Source organism: Crinia signifera, chromosome 3, assembly GCF_055691185.1.
Source record: "Crinia signifera chromosome 3, ASM5569118v1, whole genome shotgun sequence".
Lineage (NCBI taxonomy): Eukaryota > Metazoa > Chordata > Amphibia > Anura > Myobatrachidae > Crinia > Crinia signifera.
The window spans coordinates 149,325,574-149,345,271 of record NC_139219.1 but is presented as its reverse complement, the minus strand read 5'-3'; the positions used below and the strand labels follow the sequence as shown (position 1 = coordinate 149,345,271).

At 42.6% G+C, this 19,698-nt stretch overlaps 1 protein-coding gene across 24 annotated transcripts in view; it reads right to left on the bottom strand.

Moving 5' to 3' along the window:
* The window catches only part of EPB41L2 (erythrocyte membrane protein band 4.1 like 2), a 191,929-nt gene that overhangs the window by 65,296 nt on the left and 106,935 nt on the right, over positions 1 to 19,698 (bottom strand). For all 24 annotated transcript variants that reach the window (XM_083176718.1, XM_083176720.1, XM_083176728.1 and 21 more), the window contains exons 7-8: positions 5,171 to 5,389; positions 4,040 to 4,127 (exon numbers count right to left, since the gene is read on the bottom strand). In XM_083176718.1, coding sequence (XP_083032844.1) covers positions 4,040 to 4,127; positions 5,171 to 5,389 — 307 coding nt within the window. The remainder of the gene's footprint in view (positions 1 to 4,039; positions 4,128 to 5,170; positions 5,390 to 19,698) is intronic.

Sequence of the window (19,698 nt, the reverse complement as noted above, 5' to 3'; positions counted from 1 at the left end):
CACCCCTCACAGTATTCAAAACAGCATTTTGGAAGTTTGTTAACCCTTTAGGTGTTTCACAGGAATTAAAACAAAGTGTAGGTGAAATTTCCAAATTTCATTTTTTTTGCAGATTTGCAATTTTAATACATTTTTCTAAGGAACACAGTAGATTTTACTAGAGAAATGTGACTAAAAATTGATTCCCCCAATTCTTTGGTTTTCATAAATATCCTATATGTGGCCCTAGTGTGCACGGTGACCAAACCACAGGCTTCATAATAGAAGGAGCACCTACTTGATTTTGGAGCCTCCTTTTTATGAGATTATTTTTTAGGCACCATGTAGGTTTCTAGGCACCATAAGATGCTAAAAGTTAGGTACCCCCCCACAAGTGACCCCATTTTGCAAACTACACCCTTCAGGGAATTCATCTAGGGGTATAGTGTACATTTCAAACCCCCAGGGGTTTCACCAATTGTGGTACAACTGGGCAGTGAAAATGAAAAAAAATAATTTTTCATTTTCACAGCTCAGTTGTATCAAAATTGGTGAAACCCCGGGGGGTTTGAAATGTACTCTATACCCCTAGATGAATTCCCTGAGGGGTGTAGTTTGCAAAATGGGGTCACTTGTGGGGGGGTTCCACTGTATGGGTGTTTCGGGGGTCATTCAACCAGAATCTGTGCTGCAAAATCCAAAAATCACTCCTTCCCTTCTGAGTCCTGCCATGCACCCAACTGGTATTTTTTGGTCACATGTGAGGCATTGCCGTACCCGGGAGAAATTGGGGCACAGATTTTGGGGTGCTTTGTCTCCTTCATTCCTTGTGAAAATGAAAAATTTTGAGCCAGATCTGCATTTTTGTGTAAAAAAATGTAATTTTTTACACAAAAATGCAGTTCTGTCTCAAAATTTTTAATTTTCACAAGGAATGAAGGAGACAAAGCACCCCAAAATCTGTGCCCCAATTTCTCCCGGGTACGGCAATGCCTCACATGTGACCAAAAAATACCAGTTGGGTGCATGGCAGGACTCAGAAGGGAAGGAGTGATTTTTGGTGGTGGAATGAATGGCGGGTGCTATGTCGCATTAGCAAGACCCCCGAAGCACCAATACAGTGGAACCCCCCCACAAGTGACCCCATTTTGGTCACCAGCTTTGGGAGGGGGGCTGGCGCTGCGGCTGGCGGGGGGGTGGGAGGGGTGCTGGCGCTGCGGCAGCCGGGTGGGTGGGAGGGAGGGGGGCTGCCGGGTGGGGGGGGGGGCTGGCGATCGTTGGTGATCGGTGCGGTATACGCACACACACACACACTATATATATATATATATATATATATATATATATATATATATATATATATATATATATATATGTGTGTATATATATATACACACACACATATATATATATATATATATATATATATATATATGTGTGTATATATATATATATATATATATATATATATATATATATATATATATATATATATATATATATATATATATATATATATATATATATATATATATATATATATATATATATATATATATATATATATATATATATATATACACACACATTTGCATATTTTTTAATTTTAATTTATTTTTAACTTTTCCAGCAGCAGCATGATGCTGCTGCTGCTGCGGGGGGGGGGGGGAGGAGGGGAGCGCAGCGTGCGCTCCGGACGTAGCGGTTGAGCCGCTGGAGCTGCTGCTGCTGCCGGGTGAGTGCCCGGCGGGTGGGAGGGGGGTGCTGCCGCTCGGTGGTGATCGGTGCTGCACCGATCACCACCGTTTTCTGTGTTACCGAGCGGCTTAGCCGCCGGTAACACAGGAAACGCTGTGATTGACTGTTCAGATTTGAACAGCCAATCACAGCGATCGCCGACCGGGGGGGGCACCCCTGCCCCCCCTGGGCGACGAGGGGGGATGTCTGCTGTCAGGGACAGCAGACATCACCTAACTGTCACTGCGTCTCTAGACGCAGTGACAGTTAGAAGTCATGACGTATATATACGTCAACGGTCGGGAAGTACTTCCCGACCATGACGTATATATACGTCAAATGTCGTGAAGGGGTTAAAAGCAGATGGGCACGTTTTGCCGACAAAGTCCGTGGATTATCGAGATCATGGCCGTATCGCAACTATTCATGGCCGGTTCTCGTGGACACACGGCCTTTCTGTCATTCGTCAGGTGGGACATTGAATCCCGCCTGCTGAATATCAGTCGAGTTGGCTGAGAACGTGCCAGGGTTCCAACAGTTATGACCCGGGATTGAATACCCCCCTATATCTTTAAACTTAAATAGACTTTTCACACACGTGAACGGTTCAGTTGACCACTCCATTATACAACAAGGTTGCTGTGTAAATGTAAATCGATTCGAATGCAACAAGCGTACCGGTTTCTATCCTGTCTAGACAGGATACATTAGTCTTATCAACTATGAAAAAAGATAGACATGTAGTAGATAAGTATAGTGCAGGTGCAATGGCAGTGCGAAAACTTTCTGTATGGCTTAAGTGTTAAGCTCTTCATTAAGAAATCTCAAGGTACAGATGTGTCCACATACATCTATCCTTCGTGCGCTACAAGTCGTGTTACACCTAACACGTGAGCTCAGTGTGACTTGGTAGATCTAAGTCTTTGCATGCAAATTTCCCCATTAAAATGCATCTTAGTCACAAAACAGAGCGTGTGGAATGCACAAGCAGCTTCCCACTGTAGTTCCAGCTTGTTGTAAATAGATAGGCCAATATCCACAAAAGTGATTGGCTGGTCTGGATGCTCGTATAGTGTTGAACCAATGAAGGTCCAGTTGGGCAATAAAAGTCACCTGACATTTCACTGTATTAGGAGTACAGCGTTTTCAAAGAAATACCTTTTTATCCCTTCTCATGATATGCAGCATGCTTTTATTCTGTTTGTGACTGCAGCAGTTTCTGCATAAGAAATGCAATGTTACAGTGTTTTCCAGGAAAATACTGTACTGTAGCATTTTGTATGCAAACACAGATTTAGAGACTTCTGATGAATTTGATCTTTAACATGAACAGTCTCCACATGCATCCTAGGTACTTGTGTAGTTTCATGGCGCCAGCATGGCTTCGCTCGCCCACGCTGCAGGCTCGGTGGCTCGCTACGCTCGCCACGCTATTTAAAATCAACTCTATGCCAACATGGATAGTGGAGGTAGGAACTATTCATGTTGGCATGGAGTTAAGTTACTTTTTTGGACATATTTCATGGCAAGCGTACACCCGGAAGTAGCATGGCGCCGTGAAACTACACAAGTACCCATCCTATCAACAAATAAAATAAGAGATTGTTATAATTTTTTTGGTACTTGTGTATTATCACGGCGCCCGGCTAAGCTACGTTTTCAATGTAGGCTAAGCTACGTTGTCAGCGTAGTTGGCGCTGTGATAATACAGGAGGCAGCACTGGGAGCAGGGTGGTGTGGTTTATACTTGCCCTCCTCCAGGCGGCAATCCCTGATGACTCCCCGACAGCAGCCACGGTCACTCCCCGGCGGCAGCGTTCAGTCCCCCTCCTCCGGCACTCACGGCGGACGCTGTACGTAATCCAAGGTGGAGTCCGCGGGTATCGACGCGGTGCCCGGGCCGGAGGAGGGTAAGTATAGAACAGCCATTTCACCCCCAGTATCCATGCCGGCGTGGAGTTGATCTTATAAAGTGTGGCGAGTGCAGCAAGCCACCGAGCCCAAAGCGTGGAGAGGGGATGCGGATACACATGCGCTCACCACACTTTATAATATCAACTCCACGCCGACGTGGATACTGGGGGTATGACATGGATAGTGGGGATATTAAGCATTGTGTATTTTTTAGGGCTCCAAAGCCACTTAGTTTACGTAGCCAGCAGTGCTGTATTGGTATTCTGAATACACCACTACGTAAATTAAGTAATGGGTGCCCTGATAATACACACGTTTTTTTGTTTTTTATTATTAATCCAATGTTTACACGAAAGTACAAATTCTCTCTTTCCTGGAATAGATACCATATAAGACAATGATCACTTACCTTAGCATGATGCAGATCCACACCATACATTGACAACTTCTTTGCATTTTCTAAGTAATGAATATCCGCTTGTGCTGGTGTAAGCCCTCTAAATAAGCGGGAAATGTAAAGTGTTAAAGCGCAACACCATGATGTTAGTCATTATAAAACAACTTTTCTATATCTACTTCAAGTGCACCAATTTGAAGCAAATCTTTCTGCAGACAACTATTCAAGCATATTTTGACAATATTTACACACATGCATACAGTATGTTAATGGTGCACCATTGACATATGCATGTCTGTAAATATTGTCAAAAGGTGAGCGCTTGGAACTTCAAATAATGATCGCACTAATTGGAGACTAGACACCTCCACTAAGCAGCCCCTTCATACTGCTAAATTAGCGCTGTAACCACCCCCTTCTTATGTAAGGACGTATGTTATTTTTATGTAAAGACAGCACATTTAATTATACTATACTGTAGATTTGTTTTAAATCCATGTATTAGAATTAAGTCTTGGAATGTTTGTACAAAAACACATCCCCTGAAAACAGTCCTAGCCAACTCTTTTAAAACTGCACATTAATATTACAAAAAGTGCTTGTGTTATTGGAGGTACTTTGTATTCTTTTAATTTGCTGAGCAAACCTCATTGGATATACAGTACCTGCTTGTAGTGTGGACAGATATTTTACTTCACTGCAACCCAAGAAACAAACTTTGTATTTTACTATAACTTAGAAAACTCCACCTAAAATTTTTTTCAGGTTTTAGATGGAGTTCTGCAAATATTTACCCCATCTCAAAAACATATGAAAAGTTTGCACATTGTAATCTTACAAAAAATAGAATGCTGTCTGTAATGGTGACATTTGAATACACACCATGGCACCAACTGTGTGGAGTTTATATATTCTCCCTATGCTTGCAGGGGGTTTCCTCTGGGTATTCTGGTTTCCACAATTAAAAAATATACTGGTAGGTTAATTGGCTCTTGTTAACAAAATGAACCCCATGTGTTCATGACAGACTAGATAAGCCAAATGGTTCTCATCTGCCAGCACATTATATGTTTCTACATAACTCACACATTGAACATTGTAATTCCAGTCAATATTAATCATTATTGACAAACATCCACAGACCTGTGTGTTTTATGCAGTTCCATGACTTTGTCTTCCAGCTCCTTAGTTTGGCAGGGAGCAAACTGAAAATCGCTGATGTAGTCAGCACTGTGCTCATCTGCATCGTAATCTCCAAGCTCGGCCTGCAGCACAAGCGAACCAAGGACTGCATGGGTGACAAATGAACATGGGAGACGCCCTGAAGCGATGTCCTCACGGAGCTGAAGGCACAGGAAATATCTGCAGAAATAATTAATGACATTGTATGAGAACATTCAGCAGATTTAAAAATGTATTTTATTATATTACTGAGGTACACAATGTTGCATGGGATTGGTTGTGCAATTATCATTACTTTTTCCTTCTCCTGTTTTAAGCTAGACAGCTTTTCCAACAGGCCTAGGAGGTGACTGCATAGTGCCATCTGAAGTTCTCATTCAAATCCATCCAGCGGAAGCCACAGAACATGCTCCCCAGGAGTTGGGATCGTTTGGTCGACAAGCATTAGGTCGACAGTCAAAATGTTGACAGTTTTCACTGTTTTTCGACCCAAATGTCGACACAGTCGACACGGACACAGTTTCCAATGCACCGCACTCCCTCACATCCTAGTGGATGGTAGGGCATGAAATACCACCTGTAGGCACGTGGGCTAAAAAAAAAAAAAAAACTTTGACCTTTTGACTGTCGACCTAGACACGGTCGACCAACATGCTGTAGATCCAATGACCGTATCCCCTCCCCAGTCCCATGGTGTGCCCGGAATATACCTCTCCTGGGTCAGGATTGGAGATCTTAGTGGACGAGAACCTAATCTGGACCCAATCAAGCCACTTTGCGTTGGTTTCGGTCCAACAGTGTCCGATTGCATATTGGACTCATGCCCATGGTGTGCCCAGCATAAAGCCTTTGGTTGGCTCTGGAACCTCACCACATTGTTTTTCTTAAACCCCATGTCCTCTACCCCTCTATTTTATTCCAATTTTTTCCATACAGAATCTTGCTTCCCTGATCAACTTTGTGTAGTGAATGCACCAATTTCTGGGCCCTGGAACCCCCAAGGGGTTGGAATTTGGGGGTCTTAGTGGTCATGAGCCTAAACTGGACCCAATCAAACCACCTTGCATTGGTTTTGTCCAAATCCGTCCAAATTGTTCGAATGTATACCGACAAACAGATGACAAACAAGGAAGAACTTAAATGTATGTAAAACTATACACCTTTGCATTCATTGACAATTAAATCAAGTCATAATATGCAAGTGACCACAAATAACAAATCACTTACTCCACAAACCTTCACAGCCTGGCAATGAAGCCCAACTTGCTCAAGCAGTAACCAGTAATTAACCCATACATTAAAATTCACCACGCAACCACCTAACCCCATAATACAAAGGACTCATCACTAATAGCTACAACAGTAATAACAACTACAATAGAAGGCTATACCAGCAACTAACACTTAGAACACCCCAAAAATTTACACTAAAAAGGTAACTATAATCCATATTTTCTCTAGAGACACACTTATTTAATATAACAGCATGGTTTAAGAATTTTTTTAAAAAATCCTCCACACTCTTTCCACATACTGATCAACCCTCTATTTGTAACAATGCATGCAATATTAGCCAGCATCCAATGATCGCTGACATCACAAATTGACATACCCCTCACCCAAATCAGCAAGACCCACTCCCATCCAAGGAAAATGCAGACGGGACAGTCAATATTATATGTCTAGAGTCCACTAACCAGAGACACACATCTCCAAAAAGCCCTTCCTACCAGCCCAACAGAAAAGACTTATCGATCTCACCGGAACGGTACCAGAATATCAGTCAAAGCAGAAGGCGGAGATCATAGTAGCGGCGGACCTAGTAACGACCGGGCACAGGAGAAAGTGAATACCCACAGGGGGACCGGCGTACCAGCACAGGACCTCACCATCCGCACTGGCTATCCGGCCTTCAAGGACCCAATGCTTCGGGGTAAACCTGATACAAGGTGCTCCCCGGAGGATGCCCTCTCCAGACTCATTCAGTGGTGAGGCCCGGGACTCGCTGCACCCCCACTCCACACGCAACCATCCCAACACCCTGCCTAACCAGTGACCCACAGGTGGTCAATCTCAAGCAGGACACAAGGAGCCAGCAGGACGCTGCACTGCTTTAAAGGGTGAGGAGGATCACTAGCAATGATGAAACAGCTCAACAAGCCCTGAACAACATGCAGGGGAAATTTGAACAGAGGGGCTACAACAGGAGTGATCTAGTGAAAATTAGAAATAAAGTACTCAGCATCCCCCGTGAGACAGCACTCATGACCACTAACAAAAAGAAGGACCTGGGCAACAGGATCCCATGGGTCACGCAACATGCAGTGGGCAGCATTGAAACCACCAAACAGGTCAAGGCCCTATGGCCGATAGTGGCCACAGATAGGGAATTAAAAAGCCTACACAACACCAGAATCATGCCAGCGTTTAAAAGAGGTCGCAATTTGGCTGACCAATTAGTCAAAACAGACGTGGCCAGATTAACAACAAAAAACACCATGCCAACCCACTTCTTGTCCCGCCCTAAAGGCTGCTTTAAATGCACAGAATGCGTGACATGCAGCCCAATGCTGGCAGGTGATACAGTGAATCACCCCCACACAGGCCGAAAAATTTAAATCAAACATTCAGTCACATGTTCCAGCCGCTACATTGTGTACATTCTGTCTTGCCCATGTGGGCTTTACTACGTGGGCAAGACAGAATGCCAGTTTAAAGAAAGGATGGCGAATCATCGCCTGGCCATTAGACAGGCCCTGGCAACTGGCCTGGAGTGAACAACCTGTCGCAAGACACTGTGCCAAAAAAAAGCAGTGTAGCGAGCATCAGGTCTAAAATTATAGACCATGTACCAGTGCCCCCTAGAGGTGGCAATAGAAAAATAATGCTTTTACAGCTGGAGGCGAGGTGGATTCACCTCATGGACACGCTCTCTCCTCGTGGTCTAAATGAACAGCATGGAATGTATAATTTTCTATAGTAATATGAATTTTTAATTACATCCATAATATGTTATTGACAGCTGTTCCATTTATTACCTAGACACTGTGCATAGCCGGACAGGGGTTATCCACAGTTTTATAAACATTCAAATACGATTTAACTGATATAACTTGATCACAGTATGTGAATCAGTAAGGATCCCCCCCAGGCAAGCACTGTAAAGCAGAAATGTCACACTGCAAATGTTTTTAATTTTCATTTTAGTTCACTTTAGTTTCACTTTAGTTCACCCAGTGGCGATTTAATTGCCTCTTACATGGCTGACAACAGCCCTTATTTTTCACTGTTTTTTAGAAGTGTATTTTAACAAGTTTTACATGTTGTGTATCATTGTGTACCCCCAGGCACCATGGCAACCTTCCTCCCTGCTGAATCCAGAGTGAGGCTTGGCTTCTGACCTGGACCGCAGCGTGAGGAGACGCCCGATGACGTCAGGGGGAGTGACTGAGCACTGGGCAGAGTGACGGCCTCCCTAATGGCGCCAGGATCGACGATACACGCTGTGTATGGGCAGAGGCAGGGACTGACAATGGAGGACGCAGGTAAGAGGGGCGGGCGGTCACACAGCGTGGGGGGAGGGTTTTTCTCATGGTTTTTGTATTTATATTGTGCACGTTTGTAACACCATTGATCCCTGAGGACGGGCTAACTTGGCCCGAAACATGTCGGATTAATAAATCAATTTTCATGCTTTCACTAAATCCGAGAGTGCCGCCTGTTTCCCACATCACATTATATATATATATATATATATATATATATATATATATATATATATATATATATATATATATATATATATATATATATATATATATATTTCCGAGTACAGCGCACACAGCCTTCCTCATCAGCTGCCGGGGTGCTCGTCCTAGTAAATGTATATATGTACGTTTGTACTGCTGAGCCTGAAGACGGGACAATAAAGTCTCGAAAGCTTGCTGAAGACCTTGTGTGGTCGGCGTCTTTTTTACACGAGACAAGGACCGGGTGTGCAGTCCATTCGAGACAGACATACATACATACATACATACATACATATATATATATATATATATATATATATATATATAACAGACGATTGAGCGCAATCAGTTCAATTAGTGACACTTGATAGTGAGGAGATGAATGTCCGTGGAACTACAAGTCCCATAAATACCAATCCACCGATTCCAAGGTGCTTGATTGATGCACTTAGGTGAAATTAACCCAGCTGCTCCGTTATAACCCCTCGGGGCACCTGTATCCGCCAGGTAAGTTGGTCTATAATAATAGAAAAAACGGGCGCTTCATAGTGCAGATGGTTTGAAAAAACGAATCTTCTTTAATTTTAGTCGGACACACAAGTAAGAAATGAATAACGTTACCAAAGCAGGCGGCCTCAGGTTACCGCATTAGAATGAACGTATGACAATCCCACAGCGCTCGGCGTCTGGCACACAGGAGAGGTTACACTCCTCACGACTCCAGCTGGTCTGATCGACGCTAAGCCACGCCCCTACGCGTTTCGTCACGTGGACTTCGTCAGAGGGCTGGCCCAGCGTCGGTCAGACTCCTCTCTTGTACCCGGATGGCTGTTAGTCTCAGCCAATCCCGGATAATGCCCCAAACCTGGCATTTTAACATGCAACAAACTATATAGACACATTGCGTCCACTTTGGTGAGAGTTTAAAATATACATTGATACATTAATTCTACTAAAAAAAAAAAAAAGGGGGACACTAATATATATATATATATATATATATATATATATATATATATATATATATATATATATATATATATATATATATATATATATATATATATATATATATATATATATATATATATATATATAAAAGTATCATCGCAAATAGCATTAAAAGACATGAAGACATTTCACGTAACCATATCTCCAAATTCATGGAGCCTCTTGACAAATCTTGTCATAGATCAATGTTCTAGCACAAATACATCAGTAGCCGCTAATTTAGAACTGACCAGAAAATATATTAAAAAACATTAGATATTCAAAGAAGGACAAGTGAAAAAATCTCACACTTATGAGACTAATATTAAAAAACTAATTCATCATAATAGAATAAAATATAACTTATACAGTATAATATCATACATTTAGAAGCAAACCAGGGTCAATGGCTGGAATCAATGATAAAATCAATGATATCATCCCAGAAATGAGGTAATATCTATACCCTCATTTAACCCTTCAGGGTATAATGTATTTAAATTATATATCCAATAGGATTCCCTTTTGCGGAGTAATTTCTCAAGATTTCCCCCCCTAACATCTACTTTGACTTGTTCAATGCCCATAAAGCGCATTCCATCTGGATTGCTATTTTGACAGGTAAGAAAATGTTGCGGGACACTGATTGCTGACTTTATTTTTTAGATTGCGATAGTGTTCGAGGATACGAATCTTCAACATCCTCTTAGTTTGTCCCACGTACCTCTTACCACACGGGCAGAGCAACAGGTAAACTACGTGAGTAGTAGTACAATTAATCAACCCCTTTAATTCACATTCTTTGCCGTTTCTGTCTGTGACTGTTTTTTTACCCTTTAACCCATGCGGGCACATCTTACATCTAGTACAGCAATAGAACCCTTTCAAAGGGGGCATGTTCGGGAAGAGACTTATTGTTCTTTGTTCTACTTTTTCTTCTAACGGTAATAAGCTAGGAGCTAGCCTGTTCTTAAGAGTGTTAGCTCTTTTAAAGATGACCTCCGGACGTTCCCCTATAACTCCTTGCAAAAGGGGATCCATTTTAAGGACTGTCCAGTGTTTATTTAAAAATTTCTTAATGGTAGTGCTTTGTGCATTGTATTGAGTTACAAACGGACAGAAGACAGCTCTTTTCCTCTTATTTTCTTGTTTTTTATAGACAATGAGTTCTTTTCTTTCTAGTTTTCTACACTTTTCTTTGGCAGAGAGTATAAGGTTCAGTGGGTAACCCTTCTTCAAAAACCGGCCTATATAAATTTCAGCTTGCTCATCAAGGCCGGGATGTATCAACGCTTACCGCTGCGCTGACATCCCGTTTGAGGCTTTTGTCCTTCTTCCTGATGTATCAATAATGTTTCACATTTTTCATTTCCGCATTTTTAAAGTCTCGCAGTGTTCCCGCAGCGAAGTATACTTACATTGGTCTGAATGTAAGCTGACGTCCTGTGATATGTATTAATATTCGTGATGCCCTTTGTTGTTTCGCCAAGTTTGACTGGCGGTATTGGTCTGGAGAGGAGGCGTGACCTGGGTGTAAGTTGGGGGTGTGGAGGGGAAAACACATCCCCCGGGTGCCTGAGCCATACTTTGACGTGTGGGTGTCTGACCAGGGGCAGGAGGTCAGGATGCAAGACCTCTGCTGCCGGGAGCCTGAGCGGGTAGTGAGGCGGCATGCTGCGAGAGGTAGGGAGTGTGGGACCGGCGCCGGGTGACAGGGGTCAGAGCAATCTCCTGTCGGCTGGAGGGGGAAGAAGTGCAGTACTGCTGCCGGGAGCCTGAGCGGGTAGTGAGGCGGCATGCTGCGAGAGGTAGGGAGTGTGGGACCGGCGCTGGGTGAGAGGGGTCAGAGCAATCTCCTGCCGGCTGGAGGGAGGGAGGAGTGTAGGAGATTGCTCCGACCCCTGTCTTGTCACCTGGCGCCGGTCCCACACTCCCTACCACTCACAGCATGCCGCCTCACTACCCACTCAGGCTCCCGGCAGCAGTCCTGCACTCCTCCCCCCTCCGAGGGAGAACAGACACAAAAAAAAAAACTCGAAAAAATATCGGAGGAGGGCACAGTATACGCAGCCCAGAAAAAAATAATACATAAAGCGGAAAGTCCCGCAAAACGGATGCGATACAGGCACGAAAAAAAACAGGTAACACCCACGAATATTGATACATCCCGCCCCAAATACTTCTAAACTACTACAATTGCGCCTCAGACGTAGTAGTTGCGAGTATGGTAAGTTCAATTTCCAATTCTCCGCATGGCAACTGGTAAAATCTAAATAGTTGTTACTGTCAACCTCTTTAAAGAAGGTGCAAGTTTTAACTGATTCCGAATAATCCTCTGTCACCAGAGTCAGATCCAGATATTCAATGGTGTTTTTATTGAACTTAAAAGTAAAGCTAAGATTGTACTCGTTCTCATGTATATATTTCACAAACTCCGAGAACTGCAATTCCATACCAGACCACACTATGATGACGTCATCAATATAACGTTTGAACATAGACAGAAATTGTAAAAAGGTTTTTTTTTCATCATTATAAATATATTCCTGTTCCCATTCACCCAGATATAGATTGGCGAATCCCGGGGCACAAATAGTGCCCATCGCCGTCCCACAGCACTGTATATAATAGTGCCCCAGGAAGGTGAAATAATTATACTCAAGCACAAACTTTAAACAGCCCACAATAAAGTCAGCTTTCTCTCTAGGAATAGTAGCATCACGATATAAGACTGCACTTTAACCCCTTCTCGTGTGGTATAGACGTATAAAGAGAGTTTATATCTACAGTAGCCCAGCTATTTGCTTCTTCCCATTTTAAATCTTCTACCCACTGCAATACCGACATAGAGTCTTTCACATTTGACTTCAATTTAGGCACATATTTGTTCAAATAAACATCCACATACTCCGATAACTTCGAAGTCAAGGAGTCAATTCCCGATACTGAATTGAATTTACCACATGTTTTTGTCCATCTAAGAAATATTTTGTCAGAACTAGAATAAGAGCCTCAGTTCCTGCTGAAAAATATCTATATCTATCGATCTATCTTTTTTTTTCTTTTTACATTATAGATTATCCCTGTATGCGAGATTTGGTGTATCCCTTGGTATATGCATCCTTTTTGAGTTTACATGATTACATTTTTTGAATATTGTGTAAAACCTACATAATATTTTTTAAATTATTTTATAATAGCTCATTGAGAATATATCCTTTTTTAGGCTATCCTGGAACCCATTTTATGTTAAAAAAGGTTCTTCATATATAACGTAACATTCTTTAGAAACTGCTCTATCTCATCGGTCCAAATTTTTATCTGCGACCTCTAAGACCATCCATACAACGCATGGTATGGATATTCTTTTCAAACACTTATTGGTGTATGGGATATAGAATCCTTTTGGTTCTTTCCCCTCCTTCATTTTCCTCCATCATCCGGTGTTTTGTAATATGGTTCTTTCTGTTACTTGTTCCTCCTTTGATGATCAGACTGACCCAGCATTTTTATTTTAAGGTCCTCAATGAAGCACCTTAGTTACAGTAAAAAAAATGGGTACTCGTTTCCTAGAACGGCGCCCACGATTTTGATCTTAGGCATCGCATGCGGCCAAAAAAATCGCATGCGATGCGACGACGCGATTACTGTGATTTTACATAGGGAACAATGTTAAATGGCCCACAGACCCCAAATACCCACCCTGAAGTGTGAAATTGCCCCCCCAATTGTTAACGCCACCCCACGATCAAAGTCAACCCGAAGCGTGGGGAGCGCAGCGAGCCCGCGAGGGGCGGCGGTACGAGTCCTCCAACATTTTTATACCCCCACTATCCACGTCGACGTGGAGCTGAGAATAGAAAAAGTGTGGCGAGCGCAGCGAGCCCGAAGCGTGACGAGTGTAGCGAGCCCCGCGAGGGGACGCGGAACACGCTCCCGCAGCGAGCCCCGGGAGGGGACAAGGATTACTTAACATGTATTCCCCTCCGCTCGCCACGCTTAGGGCTCGTATTCCGCTGCGCTCGCCACGCTTCGGGCTCGGTGCGCTCGCCACACTTTCTATTCTCAACTCCACGCCGACGTGGATAGTGGGGGTATGAAAAGGTTGGCGGACGCGTACCGCCTTAGATCCAGAGTACCCCTGAGGAAGTCCCAAGGGATGAAACGCATATGGTTAAATCTGTGAAATCCTCAATTTAAACATCAGTGGATGTTGGATCATCATATTTTTTTAATTGTCTTCTGGATTGTAAAATCATTTGAAATGTAAATCCATGTACCAATGTGTTGAATAAAAACTACCTTTTAAAATTTAGTGTAAATGCTGAGGTGAAAAAATAACAGAGAAGGAAAAGATGTGCACCCTATCTATCTATCTATATATATGAGGGAGCAGTTGTGGCCTTACAGCCCATACCACTGTTCTTAATCACTCCTGCAGTCTGGTGGGTATTCAATCTTGGGTCATGGCTGTCCCTGACCTGTTCTCTGTCTGTGCGACCACAAAATTGGCCAGCGAGAAGGGGGTGAGGCCTCGTGCTGCGGCAGGAAAGAGGCGAGCTGCACCCGGGAGCTCTTCAATTCCCGGATGTTCTCTGCAGAACGAGCCCTACTGCTTGTGAAGTCGGGCTCGTTCTGCCTAGATCCCCTGTTCAATGCTGTTGGGGAAGACAGCATTGAATTGCGCCCTGCAGCCATCTCCCCCCCGTCGGGAGATGGCTGCGGGAGAATGAATACCACCCTTAGTCGGGGAGTGCTAGGTCTGCAGTTCCAAATTCTACAGTGTCAGAAGACTGGTGCTGCATGTCATTTCCTCGGTGGCCCACTGACTGTATATTTCAATTGTAATCAAGAGCACATTATATCCTCAGTCGCACAAAAGGTCACTAAGCAGATGTGGCACAGTAACTTACAAACATAGAAAATAAATATATTAATCCGTACAAGTCTTTGAAATTAGATTGGCAAGTATATCATTTTTATATACATTTCCAAAATATATTAAGTAAAATGCATTAGCACAAATACATTAGGAATGTAAATATCCAACATAATACTATAGATCAATATGTTACAGACCTCTAACAGCATGTTTGCAGATTGATTTAATCATGCTCAGCTGTCCTTGTACTTAGAAGGGTCGATAATTATCCCAGGGGTAAAGATGGTCTTTCTGTCATCAGGGCAAAAAACAACTCTGCTTGCCAACCCCCAATAGTTAGTAGTCAAACGCTACTTATGCTACCACCATATAGTGCAGAGAGCACCATATAAAATAGATTTAAAAAAAAATTATCGGGTTAGATCATCCTCTCATCAAAATAGTTAATTCAGCTTCATTGCAACAACCTAATTTCATATAAATTAGCCCCTTTAAATTACCTTCATAAGCCCATTAATTAGAACCAACATCACATTGTACAATTGCGTACATTAAACTACTAATTACACCTTAGTCTCGTAAATAAAATAAAAAAGCATCCTAATTAACCCCATTAAATCTTTAACCCCTTAATTACATCTATTATAAATGACTAAAAACTATACCCAACCACATCTATTGCAGCCACACAGGGGCATTCAGCATGGAAACACTATGGCAGGTGTAGTTTCTCTGCATCACAATGGCCTACTATGCTTGTGGCTGTACGTTTGGGACACAGCCACTTGAATTTACATGGGGACTATCAGAAGAAAGAAAAAAAAGTTCAGCGCAGGTGAAGTCACACATGACCTGGTGCAACTGCAGCATAGTGTCTGAGGACACATCTGTATATACCAATAACAATAAAACCAATAACAGGTGAAATGAATAACAATTATTTTGTTAAAATAGCACTTGTCAAGGGGTGGGATATTTTAGCAGTCGGTTCTCTAAGTTGAGGTTTTGGAAGCAGAAAAACTGGGCAAGCGTAAGGATCTGAGCAAGTTTGACCAGGGCTAAAATGTGATGGTTAGATAACAGCAGTTTTTGTGTGATGTTTCCGGTATACAATGATTGGAACCCAAAAGTGGCCTAAGAAAGGACCACCAGGGAAAGGCTCATGGTGGCCCAAGACTAGCTGGTCTGATCCCACAAAAGAGCTACTGCAGCACAAATTGCTGAAAAAGATAATGCTGGCTATGGTAGAAGATGGTGTCAGAACACCAGTAGCTTGTTGCGTATGGAGTTGGGTAACTGCAGACAGCTCATGCTGTCCCCTGCCCACCACTAAAAGTGCCTACAATGGGCAGATGATTGCTAGAAATGTACCATGGAGTAATGGATTAGGGTAGCCTGGTCTAATTAAATCACATTTTTTTGCATCATGTGGATGGCCAGGTGCACGCGAGTGGTTTACCTGGTGCATAGATGGTACTAGGATGAAATACTGGAAGTAAGCCGACAGAGGTAGTGGGATATTCTGGCCAATGTTCTCCTGGCAAACCTTGGGTTCTGGGTTCTGACATTCATATAGACTGACATGTACAGATGTGTCCTTATAGATCATTGGTGCGTTTTGCAGCGTGGGGGTACGCTCCCACATAAAGCTGGGCTGCTGGCTCCATCGCTGCTAATGTATTACTACGAGCAACAACCTATAAGTACACATCTGTACCACTTACCTAAACAATGTTTAAGTCAAACACTTAAACCAAGTTATACCAAGTCAACTTCTTCATGGCAACGGTATTCATTAACCCCTTCCCGCCGCAGCCTGTTTTTGCCTTCCTGACAGAGCCCCTTTTTCAAATCTGACATGTATCACTTAAGTGGGGATAACTTTTTTTTGCTTTTACTTATCCCAGTGATTTTGAGATTGTTTTCTCGTGACACATTGTACTTCAAGTTAGTGGTAAATTTGGGTCGATACAGTCTGTGTTTTTTTGTGAAAAATACCAAAATGTCGTAAAAAAATGGAAAATTTAGCAATTTTCAAAATGTTAAATTTTCTGCTTGTGAGACAAATAATCATACCACTCAAAATAGTTAATAACTAACATAGACCATATGTCTACTTTATGTTTCCATCATTATTTCAACATCCTTTTAATTTTTTTGGACACTAGGAGGCTTAAAATATGAATAGCAAATTCTCAAATTTTCAAGAAAATTTCAAACACTGATTTTTTTAGGGACCAGTTCAGTTCTGATGTGACTTTGAGGGACTTGTATGTGAGACACCCCCATAAATGATGCCATTTCAAAAACTGCACCCCTCACAGTATTCAAAACAGCATTTTGGTAGTTTGTTAACCCTTTAGGTGTTTCACAGGAATTAAAACAAAGTGTAGGTGAAATTTCAAAATTTCATTTTTTTTTGCAGATTTGCAATTTTAATACATTTTTCTAAGGAACACAGTAGATTTTACTAGAGAAATGTGACTAAAAATTGATTCCCCCAATTCTTTTGTTTTCATAAATATCCTATATGTGGCCCTAGTGTGCACGTTGACCAAACCACAGGCTTCATAATAGAAGGAGCACCTACTTGATTTTGGAGCCTCCTTTTTATGAGATTATTTTTTAGGCACCATGTAGGTTTCTAGGCACCATAAGATGCTAAAAGTTAGGAACCCCCCCACAAGTGACCCCATTTTGCAAACTACACCCCTCAGGGAATTCATCTAGGGGTATAGTGTACATTTCAAACCCCCAGGGGTTTCACCAATTGTGGTACAACTGGGCAGTGAAAATGAAAAATTAAATTTTTTACACAAAAATGCAGTTCTGGCTCCAAATTTTTCATTTTCACAAGGAATGAAGGAGACAAAGCACCCCAAAATCTGTGCCCCAATTTCTCCCGAGTACGGCAATGCCTCACATGTGACCAAAAAATACCATTTGGGTGCATGGCAGGACTCAGAAGGGAAGGAGTGATTTTTGGATTTTGCAGCTCAGATTCTGGTGGAATGTTGGTGGGTGCTATGTCGCATTAGCAAGACCCCCGAAGCACCAATACAGTGGAACCCCCCCACAAGTGACCCCATTTTGCAAACTACACCCCTCAGGGAATTCATCTAGGGGTATAGTGTACATTTCAAACCCCCAGGGGTTTCACCAATTTTGATACAACTGGGCTGTGCAAATGAAAAATTACATTTTTTACACAAAAATGCAGTTCTGGCTCCAAATTTTTCATTTTCACAAGGAATGAAGGAGACAAAGCACCCCCAAATCTGTGCCCCAATTTCTCCCGAGTACGACAATGCCTCACATGTGACCAAAAAATACCATTTGGGTGCATGGCAGGACTCAGAAGGGAAGGAGTGATTTTTGGATTTTGCAGCTCAGATTCTGGTGGAATGTTGGTGGGTGCTATGTCGCATTAGCAAGACCCCCGAAGCACCAATACAGTGGAACCCCCCCACAAGTGACCCCATTTTGCAAACTACACCCCTCAGGGAATTCATCTAGGGGTATAGTGTACATTTCAAACCCCCAGGGGTTTCACCAATTTTGATACAACTGGGCTGTGCAAATGAAAAATTACATTTTTTACACAAAAATGCAGTTCTGGCTCAAAATTTTTCATTTTCACAAGGAATGAAGGAGACAAAGCACCAAAATCTGTGCCCCAATTTCTCCCGAGTATGGCAATGCCTCATATGTGACCAAAAAATACCAGTTGGGTGCATGGCAGGACTCAGAAGGGAAGGAGTGATTTTTGGATTTTGCAGCTCAGATTCTGGTGGAATGAATGGTGGGTGCTATGTGGCATTAGCAAGACCCCCGAAGCATGGTGAAATGATGAACCTAATAATCCATAGATGTGTGGTATATTTTAAAACACTCCTTTATACATAGGCCGGGTTTGTCGGGGCAAGTTTCACAGTGGAAAATAGTATCCTTTCTTATTCCCTTTTTATAGCAAACTTTGCACCTTTTTTGTGTCCTGCCCTTTCTTGCAGTGGAGGGGATTTCGTTAGGAAAATGCTGCCCTGGTACAATACGGGGGCCAGTACTAGAAGTACTGGGGCCCTCTGCCTGCTGGTTCCCAAATATTAGGCCCTTTATGACTTCCTCTTGAAAGTGCATAAATGTCCCCCTCTGGCTGGTAGAATGGAATAGCACGTAAGCGTTATACAGTGCCATCTGGATGATATACACGGCCAGCTTCTTGCACCAGATTTTTGTTTTCCGCAGGGGACTGTACGGCTTCAGTACCTGATCTGAAAGATCCACTCCGCCCATGTACTTATTGTAATATAGGATACAATTAGGTTTTGAGGTGTGGGTACTGGTACCTCGTACAGGGATGGAGGTGGTACTGTCTCCGTGAATTGTTGTCAGTATAAGGACATCCCTCTTGTCCTTATATTTGACCAACAACATATTTTCGGTGCATATTCCCCTGCTTTCACCCTTCTCAGTACTTGGGCAATGTGCGTTTTTGGGAGGCCTCTTTGGTTCTTGCGCACAGTACCGCAAGCTGCTGTACCTCTTGAACCAAGGGCCTTAAACAGGGGGATGCTAGTGTAAAAGTTATCCACATAGAGGTGATAACCTTTATCCAGGAAGGGGTGCACTAAATCCCAGACAATTTTTCCACTAACACCTACGAGGGAGGGGGGGCATTCTGGCGGTTCAATTCTTGAATCCTTCCCTTCATATACCCTAAACCTGTGGGTGTACCCTGAGGTGCTTTCACACAGTTTATACATTTTTATGCCATACCTTGCCCTCTTACTGGGAAGGTAATGGCGGAATTTAACCCTTCCTTTAAAATGTATAAGGGACTCGTCGATACAAATAAATTTTTCAGGGAT